We start from the raw sequence: 19,170 nt of genomic DNA on the forward strand, positions 1-19,170 counted from the left end.
TAAAGTTTACCATGTGTCCTTGAAGCAGCCAGACCATCTTAAATTACTCAGTTATGACCCGGAGGAATGAAATGCCTTTTCAAAGTACATCCTCAGGTCCTGTTCCTTTGACTCTGAGTTCTGTTCCAAAAGTTTGATCCAATGTCCAACATGAATGTGAAATGCTTGACCACTGTGAGATATGGAAATATGCATATTCAACTTTCTACTCCTAGTCACGTTATAATATAACACTGACTGGAAGGATGGGTATTAGGAACATTGCATATTGTTATGTTTGGACAGATGTGCATAACTGTCATGTTTAGCACTTTTTGCACGATAGATATGGCAATAAATCCAAGACTTTTTGTCAGTCGGTTAAGATACAATTTCCGATCATGAAGGGTCCATATACAATACAAATTTTCCAGGATAAATCATCACACTCCCAAGTCATTTCACTAATCAAATCAACCACATGTATATGCGTTAGAGATCAATAATATGATAAAGTTCTTAATTTGACATTTTTCACAATACAGTACACTGACTGAGCCAAAGCCAGGACAGTATTAGGGTCTATATTTACCACTGAGGGAGGTGCCTATTCCAGTGTGTAGGACGGCTGCAAAATGCAGTAAAGTAAAAGAGAGGAAAAACACTACAGTAACTGACCCACCTCCTGCCTGGACACTGCACCCCAAATGCAATCAAACTTAACTTTAAAGTAAACGTTTCACCCAAATACTTTTGTTTTCACACTTGCAATGGCTCATTAGTTTTGATTGTTTATTATTAACTTTCTATTAGCAGAAAATCAATAATGTTTCAACAGTCTATCTTCTCTGTACACACATTATGAACCATCTCTTAATGAACAGTGATTTCCAAATGTAATTATACAACAGACTGCAGTATCACTTGTGTCTCCTCTTTTAATAAGCAGAAATGATTGCATGATTGCATTTAATATCACTGAGCTGTAAAAAATGATGATGCTGCATTCTGTATGTCGAAAGAAGATTCATTATCTTGCAAAGTTTCACTTCAAAGCTCATTTCATCACATTTTATCTCAACATTAATAAATTAAAATACTGCGGCTGCACAACTTTAACAAATAATACTCTCATTGGGTTTTACTCTGGCTCCCTCTTGTGGCAAAATTGTACTTGGAACAAATATAAAGGATACATGCTCTCAAAGAGGAAATGTTTAATTACTTAAATTATAAAATTAATTTGTAATTTTACAATATGTACAGTAAAAACAAAGAGTAGCCAAATGCCTGGCTTACACATTCATTATATGTGTGCATTTACATATTGTTATATTGTAAGACTGTAGGATTTGTGCCTTTATTATATTACAGATAATTTAAAACTCACAATTAGTAAAATCTGAATAATCAAGTAAGATTTCTTCAGGCTAAAGTTACACGCTGTCCTGGTTTAAATATCTGCAGTGGCTTTCCATCTCCTGAACCATCAAAGGCTTCATACCTGCATGTAAATAAAACATAGTTATTCACAAAATTTAAATGCTTAAAAGATGAAAATAAAACACTGAAAACATCATGACAGATTTAAACCTGACTACTGACTAGCTTTCAATGATATAAATCAGGCGTGTTCAAAGTTTTTTCAGCAAAACACAGACCAAGGTGACGGCCAATCAACAGCCAAAGCAGTGAATAATTAAAATTTATTTATAACAGGTTAAAATGAACCACCAGACCTTTCATCATGCCTGAAAAAGGACACTCTTAATTTTGTTATTAAGATAGATTTTTTTTTAAATGCATCCATCCATTTTCTTCCACTTATCAGGGGCCAAGTCGTGGGGGCAGCAGTCTAAGCAAGGACTCCCAGACTTCCTTCACCCCGGACACTTCCTCCAGCTCATCCGGGGGGACCCCAAGGCGTTCCTAGGCCATCTGAGAGACATAGTCCCTCCAGAGTGTTTTGGCTCTACTCCGAGCTCCTCCTGTATGACTGAACGTATCACTCTAGCTCTAAGGGAGCACCCTGCCACCCTGCGGAGGAAACTCATTTCGGCTGCTTGTATCTGCGATTTTGTCCTTTCGGTCATTACCCAAAACTCATGGCCATAGATGAGGGTAGGAATGTAGATTGACCAGTAAACTGAGAGCTTACCTTTCGGCTTAGCTACATCTTCACCACAACGGTTCAATACAACTACCACAACACTGCAGATGTTGAATCAATCCACCTGTCTCACACTCGATCCTCCTCTTACTCATGAACGAGACGCCGAGATATTTGAACTCCTCCACTTGAGGCAAAAAAATGCAGTAAAAAGTAACTCACCTAGAAGCCTGTGGGCCAAGAAAAATTTGTCTAAGGGCCGCATTTGGCCATGGGTCATAGTTTGGACATGCCTGATATGAATGATCCCTGACCTATGTTTATATAATGTTACAAGCAAAAGAAGGCACTTACAGTTTGGTGTATTTGCTCCAGTCGGCTTTGCTCACAGATGGTTTAGTTGTAGACAGAGCACATTTGATATGAGCCTGAGAGATGAGCAGGAGGGGTGGGCTCATCAGGGAATGCACCTGTACACTCTCCTACAAATTACCCACATATATTAATGTTTATTGTAAAATGAAGAATTTCCTGTAAAGTGTAATAAGTATGTGGTATTGAAATACATGAGAAGAGCACATCAAATATAACTGACCTTCCTGTAAGTTGTTTTGATTGTATTTACATCTCGAGTGAGTTGCTCTTGTTGCTTTGGGCTCAGCTCCTCACAGCCGCTCTGCAGAGAGGGCATGTACAAAGGAGGGAGATCACTGCCAACATCATGCACACATGTAGTTGTCAGGTCCTGGCTCTCAGACAAGGGACCAGAGAGACATCTAGGGTTCTGCAAAACCAAGACAAAAATAAAGGTTGTAGTGATTTTTAGAGTGGGATAATGTTCTGAAAAGTTCTTACATTAAGTACTAGTTCAGGAGAGTATCCCAGCTCAGACTCAAAGGAACTCCCAAAGTAGATTCTCCAAACGTTGCCCCTGTTCTCCTCATAGGCCTGGAGGTCACTGGTTTCAAGTGAAAGTATAGACTGCTCTAGGGCTAGGCCCATATCCCCCTCCCCAACAGAGTCCTCAGATCCACTGCTGTGATTTGGGAAGATCATTGAAGAAAGACTCATCTCTATCTCTGAACCAAGTGCAGTGTCCTGGGAACACAAATAAGAAAATGTAATGTATATAATTATATGCTGAATAAAAATACATATGACTTTGCCACTAACTCATTTTAGTCATGTAGAAAAATAAGGAAATTAACAAAATGACTTTAAATAATTGAATTGTTCAAACCATTAACCCATTAAAAGCAAGTACATATTGAAATGAAGATAAGAAAAGGGCTTACATTAATGACAATGATAAATGTAAATGGTTTTGTGCGTGTGTGATCATTTTAATGTGCTCGTGTTTTTCGATAGGTTACACTCATTTGATTTCACAGTGGCAGTATCTCACACGTGCACATACTGACATGTCTTATCACGAATCATTCACTGTGGATTTTTGTTTTTGTTATACATCTCAGCTTTGCAGCCACCACATAAAACTTAGTTTTTCTAAAATTACCTGTGGTGGGCTGCCCCTGCTGCTTAAGTGGATGGCCTCTAGTTGGGCGTTGTAGAGCAGGGCTTTCAGGTCAGCTCCAGTGAACTGTTCTGTGTCTGCAGCCAGCTGCTCCAGGTCCACATCCGCCGCCAGGGAGAGGCCAGAGCTCAAGGCCGTAAGGATCTCCAGACGAGCCTCCTGCATTCACAATACATTTAATAATATACATATAATGTACAATACATTTTTAAACTTAAAGAAGTGTTTGAATGGTCTACAAACTAGGTCAGGTGGAGGACAATAGAGACATTTGTCCAGTCGCCCAGGTCTCAACAGGGCTGGGTCAATCAAATCCGGACGACTAGTGGCAGCAAGCACATACACACCTGCAAACACACACCATTGAAGTTAACCAGGTTTTATTTTGTGTCTGGTATTCAGTGAGTCCATTGTGTATTGACCTTGGAGGCCCTCCACCCCATCCAGCTGAGTGAGGAGTTGATTGACCACACGGTCAGTCACCCCAGTGCTGTCATGGCCTCTCCTCGGGGCCAGTGAATCAAACTCGTCAAAGAACAAGATGCATGGCTTAGCAGCTTGAGCTCTGCAATCATATTAATAAAATCAGACAGTTAAATCATTAAATAATTACACCACTAATGGGGCACAGTGTTCACCAACTTCTGAAAGACATCTCGGACACCCTGTTCACTTGCTCCAATGTATTTGCTCAGGAGTTCGGGACCCTGGAAAGATGGCTCAGTGTCAGCTCTGCATAACAAATGAGACATTTCACTTGCTCTTTACCTTGATGCTAATGAAGTTCATTCCACTGTCCTTGGCTACAGCCCTGACCAGCAGGGTTTTCCCTGTACCTGGGGCGCCATACAAAAGAACTCCTGATCGATGGCGGATAGGAAGTTTGGAGAATAGAATGGGATACTAAAACACACCAAAACAAATTCTTACTGTATAAAGCGCATAAGCACTTAGGTTCTGGCAAACAAGAAGTTTAAACCTAAATAACCTTAAATCTTAAATCTTAATAACCTTAGCAGGGAGCATTATGGTATCTATTAACTGTTGCCGCACATCTTTCAGTCCTCCAACCTGATCCAGGCCAACTCTGCTGAGGGAGTGCAGCTCTACCCCCCAGAGTGAGGGAGGTGTGAATCCTTTCAAAGCCTGGGAAAAATCATCTACCGACAGCAGACCATCTACAAATGGAAAAGATAATGAAATTTATATACAGTAATAACAAATAATTTTATTTACCTTGGACGCCATGTTGCTTCTGAACAGTTCTGGCATGAATGGCACGGTCCAGCAACAGTGCTAGATCTTGAGGGGTATACCCTTCTGTCAATTTCGCAACTGCACCGACATCAAGAGTTTGTAAGGTTTCCTCAGACAGGAAATCTTTTCTTAATATGAGACATCGCAAAATATCTGCTCTTTGATCCTAAAACACAAACAATATTTAAAGTATTAACCATTCTGAACCATACTCTTATTGACTGCATGTAATTTTCAAATATTTTAACCATGTACCTGATCTGGAGGCTCAATATGTAAAAACCTTTGGAAGAAGTGAGATCCCTGCAGCTCAGTGAGTGAAGGGTGGAGGGAGTCTTCATTCTTGGCAGTTATTATTAGACTGACAAGACTGGAACGCTGAACCACATCATCGACTACATCTTTAAGACCTGAGGGACAGACAGAACACCATCATGTAAACTTCAACTATCCCTGCCTTCATTATAGTAAACATGTCTTACTCTGTGCAATGTGCTGTTGTAGCAACACCTCAGGGCTATGCTCATGCTCAGCTGAAGATGGCGCTCCTGTTATTTGATCCAAGTCATCAAGAAGTACCACTGAGGGCTGCTTCCACTCAGCCTGCTCAAACACATCCTGCAGCCTCAGCTTTACAGTTTCTGCCCTCTTCCCTGAAAAAGTTCACAGCAAACTTGAATAAAGCTCAAAAGGCGAGCATAAAATGTTTTTGTACCTTGTAATTTTTTGCAGTCCAAAATCTCCACGTGTACATCAAGATCTTCACTGACTTTTCTGCAGAGAGCTCGAGCAAAGGTACTCTTGCCACACCCCTAAATAGTTTTTAAAATGCCAAAATTAAAAATAAATATTTAAATATATTACATATCTAACAACAATTCTTATCAAACATGTAATTATGGCCTATTCAATTGCTAATATCTGTGTTACCTTGGCTCCAGTTATTAGTAGAACACCTCCTTGAAGCCCCTGTGTGGAGGAGCCCAATTCTAGTGAAAGAGGACCTGCCAGAAGACTGTGGGAAATGAACTCATGGGCACTTTTACTAACTTTATCAATCCCTCTGTAATAACAAACCATAAAACACATTCTGTTACAGACTCACAGCACAAGTTCAAAACAATAAACCATAGGTCACAAACCCAAGACTGGTGAGAGATGGAAGCTCTTCATTTGATATTTTGTCTGGAATTTTTTCCGCTGCTTTGGTTAACGTCTCTCTTCTTACCTATAAATGTATTTAAAAGATAATATATTATAATGTTGCACAAGGAAAATCATAACAAAAATGTTACCTGTATGTCTTCATTTTTGAGAAGTGTGGCTGCCAGCAAAAAGAGTTGATCTATGGGATCGTCTGCAGACTCTGGCTTCAGTACAGTCAACACAAATTGAAGCTTGGCTGTAAGTTAAGAACAAAGAGTGAGAGTTTGTGTTTTCTATTACACTTGTATGGCAAGTTAATAGATAATAAGTAATAAGTAACATATTCACCTTCAGATCCATGAAGCAGGATGGTGCTAGAGCGCGCAGTTAGACAAGCTAAGGGCTCATGACTCTGAGTGTGGAGCCACCCAAGGAACACCGTCCGGATCTCATCATCATCTTCAGACTACAGCCAAATATTCAAAAAAGCAAAACAAGCATGATGCCTTAATCCGAAATAATAATAAAATATGAAAAAAAAAATAGGGATGTCCAATCCAGAATCAAGCTTTTGTTGTGGGTAAAATAAGTGTATAGTTGAAATGTAAAATTGTAAAAAAAAATAAAATAAATGCAAAGAAAATACCCTTATTACTCTGAAACATGTGACATGACTGCTATTGCATCTAATTACTCACCATTGGTATCATGGGTTGTAATTGGATCACAGTGGCCACTTTAACAGCAGATTCTATAGGCTTTATTCTCACTGTTGAATGTGGAATAACATAAATTTTAGCAGCCAGCTGCTCTGAGACCTGGAAAGAAAATTTTGAGTTGGGTATTAAAAAATGTATTGCAGTAAATGAGAACAAAAATGTAAATACATTTTTACCCAAACTTTCCCACTGTGGATTGATCCTTTTATAGGGCTTTTGTGAGTAAGCTTCTCCCGGCACACAACCCTCACCACAATGGCCTCATCGTCCTTCAGAATGTCTCCCCCACCTGAGTCTGCAGGGGTTTTCGAGACACTTTTCTTATTATCCAAAGTTGCTTTATCCTTTTGCTTGACTTCTTTAGAAATAAGAACTTTAGTGAGCACTCCATATGTGATTTGTGACTGGCCTCCTGTGTGGCCTGCACTCAGTCCATGGCTGAGAGGAAACACATGCACCACATCAGTTGTCCGGTGATTTATTGTGCAAAGCGAATCTGGAGGTGCACCGCATACTCTGAAGATAGAGTCTCTGATGACAAGGGGCAGAATGGGAACCAAGGGGAGCTCTTTCACTGGCCCCATGAGCAAGTGTCGCACTAGACTTTTTAGACCTAAGCCCCACTGTTGGACCGGTACTACTGCAGATGAGGAGACATCTGACTTTTGGACCCCTTCTTTTTGTTGGTTCTTGCTTACTTTTAACTTAGACCCACTAATGTTGATATCAGGGCGTTGTTTGGGTGACACAATGAGTTCTGTAAACTGCTCCAGCCGACCGAATGGCACTGAAGGCAGTAACGATGCTGGAAGAAAAACAAGAACGGTCGCATTTACTCTACAGTAGTTAATTTATTAATACACAGCAGTAATTTTAATTTGTATATCGAGGCAAAGAGTCACGCCTTCAGAATTTTCACTTCACCTATTTGGATGTAAATGGCTGTGTGAGTATCCACCCATACGGGAAACACAGCGTCCTGGAAAACAACTCTAATCTGATCGAGCAGCTGTGTCTCAAGTGCAGTGCTGTGGAGCTCCTAGATATACATATAACAGAGGGTTTGTGCCATAAATCATATTTCACATATATATTGTACCCATAACTTGACCTACCAAAATCTCCCAGTCATCAAAGGAAAGTGGCTCCACAAATACTTGATGCACAGATGAGACCTGGCGACATGGCTTAATGAAACCCTGTTTGACATAAAAGAGCCATGGGTGAGGATTACAAATAGCAGTGACTATATCATAAAAATATAATCCATGTTTGGTTAATTCTTACTTGCTCCCTATCCTCAAGGCCTAACCTCTCTCCCAGTTGTCGACACAGCTCAACTCTTTGTGTATCATTGGAAGAATTTCTATTATATGTCCAGCTGAGAAAAACTGATGTACCATTTCCCCATGATAACTCCAGGGCCTGGTTCTAGAGCAAATACAAGAAGCATTACTACAAACACATTATAAAATCAATCATTGGTGACAATGACATTTGTATTTCTTATGAGAAGGTAATAGACATAAAACATGAACTAGTACTAACAGTAATTCAGGACAGACCCTACAAACAACTGTAAATTTTAATTATTCGCAATTAGCGATAATGCTTACATGATACATTTGATCTTTGCCAGCTTAGCTACACATAATTTTAAAATGAACAGCTAAGCTAATCTCACCTCGTTCAGTAAGAGATGCGATACTAACTTCGGAGGGAGGTGAAGAAAACAGTTTTTCGTGTTGCTGAAGTAAATAGTGACGGGATGAATGCCCTGGTTAGAAAACATTTTTGTGGCATTGCCCTTTCCTCCTTTGTAAAGCTTTCACCTGCTCAGCTAACAAAATCCTCATTGACAATCGATGTGGTCGCGTGCTTACAGTCCAGACCAAAGCAGTCGATAGGCAGTAGTATTACTTCAAAATAAAACGATTCAATTTTTATGTACCGAACTGAGAATAGCGTTTTGTGCACCATGCTCTTATTTTGAAATGGCACTATGTGCTTCAAAAACAAAAATGGCGGCTCCTGTCGACAACAAACCAGGTTGTTGGAAAGCTCCTGAAGTGCTTAAACATCACGAACAGCGTAAAATATGCATTTCTCGACCAAAATATCGAGAGGGGAGGAGGGCAAAAGCGGTTAAGGTATGTTTTAAATTAGTGCGCAGTCAATATGTTCAGGATACAACTCACCCTCTACTGACAGAAAGTGTGAAAATGTAACATGGCTTTAAAACTAATTAAATAGCTGAACAATTCATTGATTAAAAATGTAGAGTTTTATAGTTAATCAGAAAATCGAGCTGATATCGGACACCAGGTTATTATTTCTTTTAGGTCTACACCATCAATTTGGAGTCTCGTTATGTGATGGTTCAGGGGGTCCCAGCCATAGGAGTGATGAACGAGCTGATCCAGCTGTGTGCTCTGTACGGGACAGTGGAGGAGTACAGGCCTCTGGACGAGTATCCAGCTGAGGAGTTTACTGAGGTCTACCTGATCAAATTTCAGAGGCTTGTCAGTGCCAGGTAGCTCCCCAAGTTCAATTCCTTTTTTGCTTTATGAATTATGAACATTCTTTGAACCTTGTTTTTCAGAGCAGCAAAACGACACATGGATGAGAAGAGCTTTTACGGAGGTGTTCTACATGTATGCTATGTCCCTGAATATGAGTCAGTGGAGGACACCAGACAAAAGCTACAAGAGAGGAAGAATTACATAATGAAGACTCTACACCATATTGGTATGATATTTCTATTCATCCAGTGCCATTTATTGATATTGTATAAAAAATAGACTGCTTATAAATGTAATTACACATGAGTCATGACTATATATTTAGAACTAAATACTAATTCACTCAGAAAAATATTACCTGCTGATATTCATGCCTGACTCTTTTATTTTTTTTTTTTATGTTGAAACAAAGCAAGAGAAAGACAACAAATGGAACCTGTGACACCAGAGACCACTGCACCAAATGCAACAATATCATCCTTAGAAGCAACTACCTTCAAGCCATGTACAATAGTTACGGATAATACAGAAAACCACTCATCACATCAGAGTTCTAATTTTCCTTTGCTTCTCCCGCCCCCTCAAGAATATCACTATCCAAGATACCATCATAGAAGTTTACCTACTGAGGATAAAATGGGAACATTACATAATGCTTTTGTTGATAAAGGACCACAACCAGAAATGAGTATGACCAGCCCTAACATGTCTTCAGACTCATTCAGGGACCGACATGTGCCACCTCAATCCCCTGTCAGATTTCTACCACGGACAACACAGTTAGAGAAAAGAAAACAACAGGCAGAAGAGGATACTGAACAATCCTTAAAAGATGTTACTTTTCAAACTGAAGGATTTATAGGACCAAAGTTACCAGAGCAACCTAAACTGGACATGGAAGATGAATCCTTAAACACAACAGTCAAGAGGATTAGAGACACTTTAAAACAGGTAAATGATACTTTAGCAATAAATTCAGAAATACAATTTAATTGATTAATAAACAACATCATAACTCCATTACAGGTGGAATCAGTTGCTGAAGTCAAGCCAGTGGTTAAAAAGTTGAAACATCGTCGTAGGATTTAATGTTTTGTTGTTTTTTTTTTACTTTGCACAGCGCTTGTGTAAAATCCACATGTAAAATGTCTGTTACCATATGAGCTTCCCAAATAAATTGACTTCACTGTTCCTCCTCTTCTCTAAATATGCGCTCCTCGAATGTATAAATTGCCTGTAAGAGGAAAAAGGATAAATAATAATAATTAAACACAATATTTGTAGGGTAAAACTTTAAACCCAACATCATTAAATACAGTTAAATCTGGAAGGCATGGTCCAAATGCTTCAAGTAATAGGTTCTCCTCTTTTACAGCCGTAATGAAATCCCTTAAAGATAATTTTCCATCGTGGTCATGATCCTTAAGAGAGGAACATATTTGGTACACTTAACAAGCATTAAACACAATATACAGGTTTGTCAAAGATCTTTTTGTAAATTAAATACAGTAACTGACCATTTTCTTAAGTGTGATTTCCACCAGGTCCTTTATGCCCTCATCAGGGTCCTCCTCATTGGGCTGACTGGTGAGACTGTTCTTCAGCAAATGAAACATCTCCTCTCGGGAGATGTAGCCATCATTGTTTAAATCATAGACTGTAAAGCAGTCTGAACATGGAAGAAAAGGGGGAATAAATCAAATAGTATTACTCATACAATTTGTACAAAGTTGAAATATTGCATTCACATTTTATTTTTTCATCTAATGTCCCACGGAGAAAAACAGACAAGCCAGCAATCCACTCTTTCACGCTTAAAAATCCATCATTGTCTTTGTCAAAGGTTCTGAAAACTGCAGAACACAAACTAGCTGTAACATGCCTCGTTATGATTGCTTCTTTCTATCGATAACATAGATAAAGCGTTTTTACCCCCGTCCATGATCATGTCATCTGTAATATTAAATGCATGATGCAGCACACTTCTGAATTGTCCTCTGTCCAGTCCCGGGACAGCCTTCCCATGTGCACTCTGCTCCCCCAGGAGCGCGTAAAACTCGCGTATTAGACACTCAATCTCACTTCTGTCGACTGCAAACCACATTATAAAATGATAAAAACATGAAACTAAACTATTGTAAACTATTAAGTTTATACTCACAGCGCTCTACGTATTTACTCATCTTGTCAGTAATGCTCTCCATCAGTTTTCTGTTGATTGTAGACATTTTTGGACCTCTTGAAGTTACACTGATGCAGCTCCCCGTTCCTTACATGTCTGTTTTGCCGCTGTCTCCTTAGCAACCGCGCAGGATGAAATTCTCGGTGCGCTTTTAGAGTGCGCCATAAAGCTTTCAGAAAATGTCGTGAATTATTGCGCTCAGTTACATGGATGCATATACATTTTTCTTATTGCCCCTGACATGTTTTCCAGTTAAACCATGTTGACCATTTACTGATTTATTAATTTATGCAATGTAAAATTAAGTAATTATACGCCCTCTACTGGACATACATTATAATAATTTACTTCCATTGTTTTATTTTGGTACCTCTAATATGAGAGTTAATATTCTGGTATCTAATGGCCTTTACCCATTACACAGGAATAATAACAGAAAATATCAAAGCACTGATTTATTTTGGCTGCACAAATCATAAGGCCTTATTTTATTAAAATACAGTTTTGTTTTTTTATTTACCTAATCTCATTTTAGTAAACATATTGACATTTACATTTAATTTAATAATAACCACAGTTGATTGCTAAATAAGTAATCACAGAATTAGGACAAACAAAAGCAGACATTTGTATTATATTTATAATATTGCACCCCCCCACACAGTGCCTACATTTTCTGTAAATGTATGTAGGGACATTATGGTTGGAATCATTCTCAGTTTCACTAGGCTCATTAGGGCCGCTTCTGTAGATCAGTCCTGATGGGCAGAGTGGCATCGATCCAGTGGTTTGGGTTATCGATAATTGAGTTCCAAAGAGATATCTCTTCCTCTGTAGAGTCCATCCAGCTCACTGGATCACCATAACTCTGGCCTGTCACATAACAAAATACTCCTGAATTATGTCAAGCGTATCACTTAAGCATGTCACAAACAACAAACAATTCACAGAAGGGACTTTATTATCAATTCATTGTAGTTTAGAGTAACACCAACTGTAGAGGCTTTTTCTGGGTGCCCAGAAATGACCTTACTCCAACAACACGTCCATTCAAAATGTTTAAAATACCTACTGTGAACTCTGTTGCACTGACACAGAGCACTACCCACACATTATTCAAAAAGCTTGTGTCACAATTTTAAATGCCCAATACATCTGAAACTAAAATGAAATAACCATGTAAAGATCTCACCAGTTCCACAGCTCAGACGTACCCCTCCCAGAATAAGCGTCTTCAAACCCTCTCGCTGCCACACTGTGAGCTCGGCACAGGCTTCTTTCAGGTCGCTGGTGTGAAAGCCATCGTACACCATTGTGTGATTGAAGGACGGGCTGATCGTATGCTTCACAATACGGGTCTTCTGGCCACTCTGGCGACTGGCATCAGGGAGGATGTAGCTATTAGAAAAGGATACACAAAAAAATTATAGTGTGGGTGTAATCTCTAGGCTGTTCCTTGTATTTAGAGGTAAATAATAAAGAATATTAGTTTGATGTGGGTCTATAAATAACACAATTTGTCAATGCAGACGAGGCAACATGAATAAAGGGATACTAGTCATAATGATAAGGCTTGTTAAATCTGTGTATTATTTTATTACAAATCTCAGATTTGGTAGCTCACAAACCATCTAACAAAGGAGTTCAGTGGACCTCCTTTATTGGACACAAGCCCTTGAGCCTCTCGCAGCCAAATGTGCAACTCTCCTGTCAGGGGCAAACCGCCACCTTAAAACAAAAGATAAATGCCATCTTAATTAGAAAGTTAATTATAAACAGTAATACAGAATTTTCATGATTGCCACCTTCTCACCCTCAAAACCTTCAGGGACAAATTTTGCAGACAACATGATTGTTCCTCGACTGCTCAAGGCATCTGGACTCAAATTAACCTGGGAAGGAAAAAATGTATCATTAAGTACCAGAAAAAAGTGATGGGGACAAAGGAAAAGGCCAGAAGGAAGCAAGAAATAAAGCGAAGGTGAGCATGAAGGGAATCATCTTAGTTACGTAAAGCCTTATTTAAATTCACAACATGTCTTCCTTTCCTTCAGCTCTCCCAGAAACACTCCTCCCTAGTCTTTGGTCTGCGAAATCTGCTATTACATATAACACAAAAATCACAAGGAAATACTGACTCATATTCAGTTATCAAATAGGAGTGTGCAAACAAACATTGTATGTTTAATCTTTTAACAAATGACCAACCCTTGGCTGTAACTCCTGCCAAAGAGGCTGAGTGCAGGTCCAGTCCCAGCTGCCCAAAGCCAGCTCCACTTCTCCCAAAAACACATTTCTCCCCAAGGGTTCCGCATGCCACACAGACAGGTTTAATGTCCGACTGCGCAGCTCCCCAACACGCAGTTTGTACTAGGAGATAAAGAGTTAGATTACTCCACGTGAATATGACATAAAGGTCCATTGTTCCAATGGCAAGCAAGGTCAAACATAAATGTACGTATATTTTTGTAATGATTGTAATATTAAATTATCTAAAAATATCTATAATAATTTTTAACATCAATTAGGTAATCTTACTATCTGACCATCTTTCCAAATGTAACACCATGTGCAAGAATTTGTGAGGCACTTGAAAGGCTCAATACCACATGCGTCACTGCATGGCTCATTTCTGTTTTTAATTTCAACCATTTTTATAGATAGTGTTTTGTTTTTGTTTGGTTGGTTGTTTTGTTGTTTCATAACAAAGTTTGAGAACAAAATATCCATGTTCAATATTCCTGGATTATATGGACTTCAATCAATACTAAGTAAGTGATTTTAAATAATGTAGATTCTCACTCTTAATGTCTGCTCATAGACTGGATTTTGAGTCTTTTTCTTCACTGATGTTTTCTTCTTGCTCTGACTTGACATGTCCGGCAGTAGATATGCTTTCACGTATCTGGGGAATGAGAAAATTGTGTGAACCTTTGTGTGACTTTGACCAACACAATTTGACACTTACGGGTCCGAGCGGTTCTTTCGTGCCGCAGCAATGTCCTCACAGCGGAAGATTTTGATTTGCAGCTCCTCTTTGCGCGTGTTGTAAACCAATGAGAACTGAATCCGTCCCCTCACCTCCACCACGCCGAAGTCTCCAGAACTGAACAAACTCATCATGCTGCCACTCAGCTAAAAAGCACGTAGAGCAGTGATCAGTGCCGACGTCAGTGTCCCAGGCTGAGTCATCTTTGCCTCGTCAGTATTCGCCAATGGACTTGGTACGTGTGTGTGTGTACCGTGTAGCTGGAGTGCAGACTGCCGGCAGAGCTGCTGGTTTTTAAAGATGTGGGATCCAAATCGTTCAGACTACTGTTGATGGAATCACTGTCCTTGTCATGGTCATTGACATTGTCCTGTTGCAAATGCGTTTAAAAAAAATAGTATGGATTTAAAATTTAAAAGAAACAAATCCAATAATGAGCTATTTTGGTTTAAAAGTCATTTGGATGTCAGTTAGATAGTGCACTGAAAAAAGTGTCTTCATTAATGTTTCATTATAATTACAATTAAAATTAATAAATGCAGAAATAGTACATTTTGTGTGTTAAAAATCAACAGGAGAAATTATACAGTTCCCTTGACAACTAGCTACTGAAACTCTGTACCTATTTCACTCTTTAGTACTCATGACTGATTGTGCATTACCTCAGATTCCTCTGCGTGGCTCCCATTACTTATCCTGTCATACTCTAAAATACAACAAAAAAGACATTATATATAATTGGCACCATTGGCACAATAGATTTAGTCATAAAGGAATGTGTCATAGGAAATTAAGTCTACCTTTGGACATTTGTATGCTTTCCGGTACAACCTGGATTGAGGAAGGAATTTAACATTTTACTCAAATATAAAAATTCCAGACAACATTAGCACTTCTAAAAAGGTGGGTACAATCAAATAAGCCTTACACTTTACTCTTCTTCTTGTTCACTTTTTCATTTTTTTGAATATGCCAAACGGCAAGACATTTTGGAGGCAGAGCAGATATAATTCATATTTTAATTCAGCATTCTTCATAGAATCTTTATAGTATAAATATAAATAATGCTCATTCTGTCAGATCATGAATGACTGAAGTATGTACAACTATGGAATGATGTATCAAAGGTAATATCATATTTACATTGAGTGGGCTCCAGTCTATATTTGTTTGAGACAAGATAAAAGATCAAAATCCTACAGACCTTTTCTTGGAGAGTGTTTATTCTAGGTGAGGGTGTAGGTTTCACAGTTTGCTGACTTCTAAAAACATATACAGTAGACACTTCTAGTTACATTCTGTATCTTGTGAAATTGTTGTTTTGTACATATCCATACTAACCCGACTGCATTTTCTTCTATAATCTTGTTCAGGCCTTTGTCAGGAAGTGTATTGTTGTTTTGTGGTGATGACATCTTCTCCTCTGTTTCCCCATTAAACAGCCCAATCAGTGGCACATCTGTTACTATAGCAACAACCACATTAGCATCACTGGGAAATCCCTGCATCAACAAAACCAGTCTGCAATAACAAGGAGGGATGTGTGTATTGGGGCCAATGGGCATGCCTCACCTTTGTTTTTAAGTTTTCTGAGGCGCATGGATGCATGAACAAGATCACAGCCAGATGTCCAGCTGTAGTGCCGCTTGCTGCGCTCATTGTTAAACCAGGCACCTGATAAAGAGCGCAGACGCACTGGATCAGTCACTCTCTGTTGGAGGTTTCTGCAGAGATTAAATAAAACAAGCATTAGAAATATATATTTACCTATCAATATTTTTGATGAGGTTCATAATTTCATTCAGTAATTTCCTTGGTCTTCAGTGTAATAGAAAGTCTAAATAAAATAACTTAAACTTAAAAAACTCTTAAATAATAAGGTAACAGTCACCTCTGACCTTACACGCTCTTCATCCAGATGCCGCAGCTCCAGGTCTCGCTGTAACACTTGGAGGATGGACTCCTGCTCCTCTTCTGTCAAGTGGCTCAGGTCCAGAGAGCCGCCTGAGTCTTGCTCCATCTCAGACACAGGGGCTCAGCTACAGTCAACAACACCCATAATACAGGCTACATTAGACATATTAGGCTATATTTTTAAAAAATATCAAATTAATTTAATAATGTAAAACTTATATATATATATATATATATATATATATATATCTCCATCCATCCATTTCCGTCTGCTTATCCGGGGTCGGGTCGCGGGGGCAGCAGCCTAAGCAGGGACTCCCAGACACCCCAGACACGTTCTCCAGCTCCTCCAGGGGAACCCCGAGGCGTTCCCAGGCCAGCCGAGAGACATAGTCCCTCCAGCGTGTCCTGGGTCTTCCCCGGGGCCTCCTCCCGGTGGGACATGCCCGGAACACCTCCCGAGGGAGGCGCCCAGGAGGCATCCGGAACAGATGCCCGAGCCACCTCAACTGGCTCCTTTCGACGTGGAGGAGCAGCGGCTCTACTCTGAGCTCCTCCCGTGTGACTGAGCTCCTCACCCTATCTCTAAGGGAGCGCCCAGCCACCCTGCGGAGGAAACTCATTTCGAGCGCTTGTATCCGCGATCTTGTCCTTTCGGTCACTACCCAGAGCTCATGACCATAGGTGAGAGTAGGAACGAAGACTGACCGGTAAATCGAGAGCTTCACCTTTCGGCTCAGCTCCCGCTTCACCACAATGGTCCGATAGCGACCGCATCACTGCCGAAGCTGCACCGATCCGCCTGTCAATCTCACGTTCTGTCCTCCCCTCACTCGTGAACAAGACCCCGAGATACTTGAACTCCTCCACTTGAGGCAGAGACTCTCCACCTACCCGGAGAGGGCAAGCCACCTATTTCCGGTCGAGAACCATGGCCTCGGACTTAGAAGAGCTGATCTTCATCCCAGCCACTTCACACTCGGCTGCAAACCGCCCCAGTGCACATTGCAGGTCCTGGCTTGATGAAGCCAACAGGGCAACATCATCTGCAAACAGCAGACAACATTGTCCCCAAACCGGACCCCCTCCGGCCCCTGACTGTGCCTAGAAATTCTGTCCATAAACACAATGAAAAGAACCGGTGACAAAGGGCAGCCCTGGCGGAGTCCAACATGCACCGGGAACAGGTCTGACTTACTGCCGGCAATGCGAACACATTTCCTGCACAAAGGGCCCCGGACCCCATACTCTCAGAGCACCCCTCACAGGACACCACGAGGGACACGGTCGAATGCCTTCTCCAGATCCACAAAACACATGTGGATTGGTTGGGCAATCTCCCATGAACCCTCGAGTACCCGATGGAGAGTGTAGAGCTGGTCCAGTGTTCCACGGCCAGGACGAAAACCGCACTGCTCCTCCTGGATCCGAGTACCCTGGCATAGACATTACCGGGAAGGCTGAGGAGTGTAATCCTCCTATAGTTGGAACACACCCTTCGGTCCCCCTTCTTATACAGAGGGACCACCACCCCGGTTTGCCAGTCCGGAGGTACTGTCCCCGACCGCCACACGATGTTGAAGAGGCGTGTCAGCCAAGACCCACAACATCCAGAGACTTAAGGTACTCAGGATGTATCTCATCCAACCCCGGAGCCTTGCCACCAAGGAGCTTGCCAACCACCTCAGTGACATATATATATATATATATATATATATATATATATATATATATATATATATATATATATATATATACACATTATATATAATGTGTGTGTGTGTGTGTATATATATATATATATATATATATATATATATATATATATATATATATATATATATATATATTATATTATATATATATATATAATATATATATATTTAAATTTATCAGCACTTGTAAATCATGTAGATGCTGTTGAAGCTTATGTAAACCTCCAATGTGCATTTCACAATCCAACGCCAAATTAATTTGTGTTTGTCGTGTAACTGTAACTCGAGGCAAACGCATGGAATTTACGCATGCGCAAAAAAGTTGCCCAGTTGCTGTTTGGAGTTTAGCCAAGCGTTCAGCGACGAGGGTTTTTAACACGTCTGTAAAATAACATTTACCCAACATATTTTACTTGCATACGTGCTCATTTCCGGCGTATAAACAGTTTGAAATCCATTAATTAATTAAATAAAAGAAGCAATATGGTAAACCGATTTGACATAAGGCAAGACGGGAATTGTTAAGTCAAAACATGCATTTTATTCAGTTGTGTGTGCCACCAAAGGTCTGACGAATGGGCTAGTTTGAGCTTATTGGAACTTTTTCCTATCATAAACACTGCGAGAGAGTTGACACCTGTCGCTATTTTTGTCTTGTAAACCAAATTCTAAATAAATTAACACGAGAATATGTGTAACATTTAACGTGCTAGATGCACAAAAACATTACCTATGTTTTGTAGAATCTCTTATTTCCATCCGGGAAAATGAATAAAAAGCTTAAAGTGGAAGAGCAACGCGTGAGCTTGAGTTTAGTGAGTACTCTGTGGCCACGCCCTCTTCTTCCCTGGGAGACGCACGGGGGCACGCGCACGGGACACCGAACAAACAGAAAGCGCAGTGCGCGCGCTCGTGTTTGCTTGAGTGTGTTAGAGGAGTGTCACACACGGATGTTACACCAGGGCCAGGGTGGAGGTGGGATGTAATAACTTGCAGCCATCCACCACACCTGCTAAACATACACAGAGCACTGTTTACTTGTGCACGCTGATATGCCTGAAGTGAGTTAGAAGAACCAGCAACAGCCAGCGACATGTAACAGT

At 40.2% G+C, this 19,170-nt stretch overlaps 4 protein-coding genes across 6 annotated transcripts; 1 reads left to right on the plus strand and 3 right to left on the minus strand.

Annotated features, from left to right (window-relative positions):
* Positions 1 to 1,181: 1,181 nt before the first annotated feature.
* pex1 (peroxisomal biogenesis factor 1) lies at positions 1,182 to 8,629 on the minus strand. The gene is made up of 24 exons (XM_020932593.2): positions 8,430 to 8,629; positions 8,033 to 8,176; positions 7,861 to 7,944; positions 7,670 to 7,784; positions 6,922 to 7,550; positions 6,725 to 6,844; positions 6,375 to 6,492; positions 6,176 to 6,282; positions 6,023 to 6,108; positions 5,811 to 5,943; positions 5,596 to 5,692; positions 5,363 to 5,533; positions 5,136 to 5,290; positions 4,860 to 5,046; positions 4,635 to 4,801; positions 4,392 to 4,526; positions 4,266 to 4,330; positions 4,046 to 4,188; positions 3,867 to 3,970; positions 3,606 to 3,782; positions 2,945 to 3,187; positions 2,685 to 2,873; positions 2,444 to 2,571; positions 1,182 to 1,483 (listed from the first exon to the last, which is right to left on the minus strand). The coding sequence occupies exons 1-24, from the start codon at positions 8,535 to 8,537 to the stop codon at positions 1,405 to 1,407; spliced, it is 3,684 nt and encodes a 1,227-aa protein (XP_020788252.2). The 5' UTR covers positions 8,538 to 8,629; the 3' UTR covers positions 1,182 to 1,404.
* Positions 8,630 to 8,766: 137 nt separating this feature from the next.
* On the plus strand, positions 8,767 to 10,458 carry rbm48 (RNA binding motif protein 48). Its single transcript, XM_020932842.2, has 5 exons — positions 8,767 to 8,895; positions 9,088 to 9,278; positions 9,348 to 9,493; positions 9,680 to 10,218; positions 10,294 to 10,458. The coding sequence occupies exons 1-5, from the start codon at positions 8,767 to 8,769 to the stop codon at positions 10,354 to 10,356; spliced, it is 1,068 nt and encodes a 355-aa protein (XP_020788501.1). The 3' UTR covers positions 10,357 to 10,458.
* On the minus strand, positions 10,391 to 11,830 carry clxn (calaxin). The gene is made up of 6 exons (XM_020932677.2): positions 11,429 to 11,830; positions 11,200 to 11,358; positions 11,016 to 11,120; positions 10,785 to 10,936; positions 10,584 to 10,688; positions 10,391 to 10,501 (listed from the first exon to the last, which is right to left on the minus strand). Exons 1-6 carry the CDS (start codon positions 11,493 to 11,495, stop codon positions 10,451 to 10,453), a joined length of 639 nt encoding a protein of 212 aa, XP_020788336.1. The 5' UTR covers positions 11,496 to 11,830; the 3' UTR covers positions 10,391 to 10,450.
* Positions 11,831 to 11,912: 82 nt separating this feature from the next.
* On the minus strand, positions 11,913 to 18,916 carry sytl1 (synaptotagmin-like 1). 3 transcript variants are annotated; one of them, XM_055157053.1, is made up of 15 exons: positions 18,798 to 18,916; positions 16,337 to 16,477; positions 16,011 to 16,162; positions 15,780 to 15,897; positions 15,643 to 15,700; positions 15,239 to 15,269; positions 15,101 to 15,144; positions 14,692 to 14,808; positions 14,418 to 14,584; positions 14,252 to 14,354; positions 13,658 to 13,819; positions 13,263 to 13,341; positions 13,078 to 13,177; positions 12,642 to 12,847; positions 11,913 to 12,322 (listed from the first exon to the last, which is right to left on the minus strand). In XM_055157053.1, exons 2-15 carry the CDS (start codon positions 16,456 to 16,458, stop codon positions 12,183 to 12,185), a joined length of 1,599 nt encoding a protein of 532 aa, XP_055013028.1. In that variant the 5' UTR covers positions 16,459 to 16,477; positions 18,798 to 18,916; the 3' UTR covers positions 11,913 to 12,182. The 3 variants fall into 3 exon arrangements, with proteins under 3 accessions (XP_055013028.1, XP_020788462.2, XP_055013029.1); XM_020932803.2 differs by having other exon boundaries at positions 15,780 to 15,903; XM_055157054.1 differs by lacking the exon at positions 18,798 to 18,916 and having other exon boundaries at positions 15,780 to 15,903; positions 16,330 to 16,426.
* Positions 18,917 to 19,170: the final 254 nt, after the last annotated feature.

This window comes from Boleophthalmus pectinirostris, unplaced genomic scaffold (genome assembly GCF_026225935.1).
Source record: "Boleophthalmus pectinirostris isolate CB_2022bp ecotype Guang Dong unplaced genomic scaffold, ASM2622593v1 HiC_scaffold_21, whole genome shotgun sequence".
Lineage (NCBI taxonomy): Eukaryota > Metazoa > Chordata > Actinopteri > Gobiiformes > Gobiidae > Boleophthalmus > Boleophthalmus pectinirostris.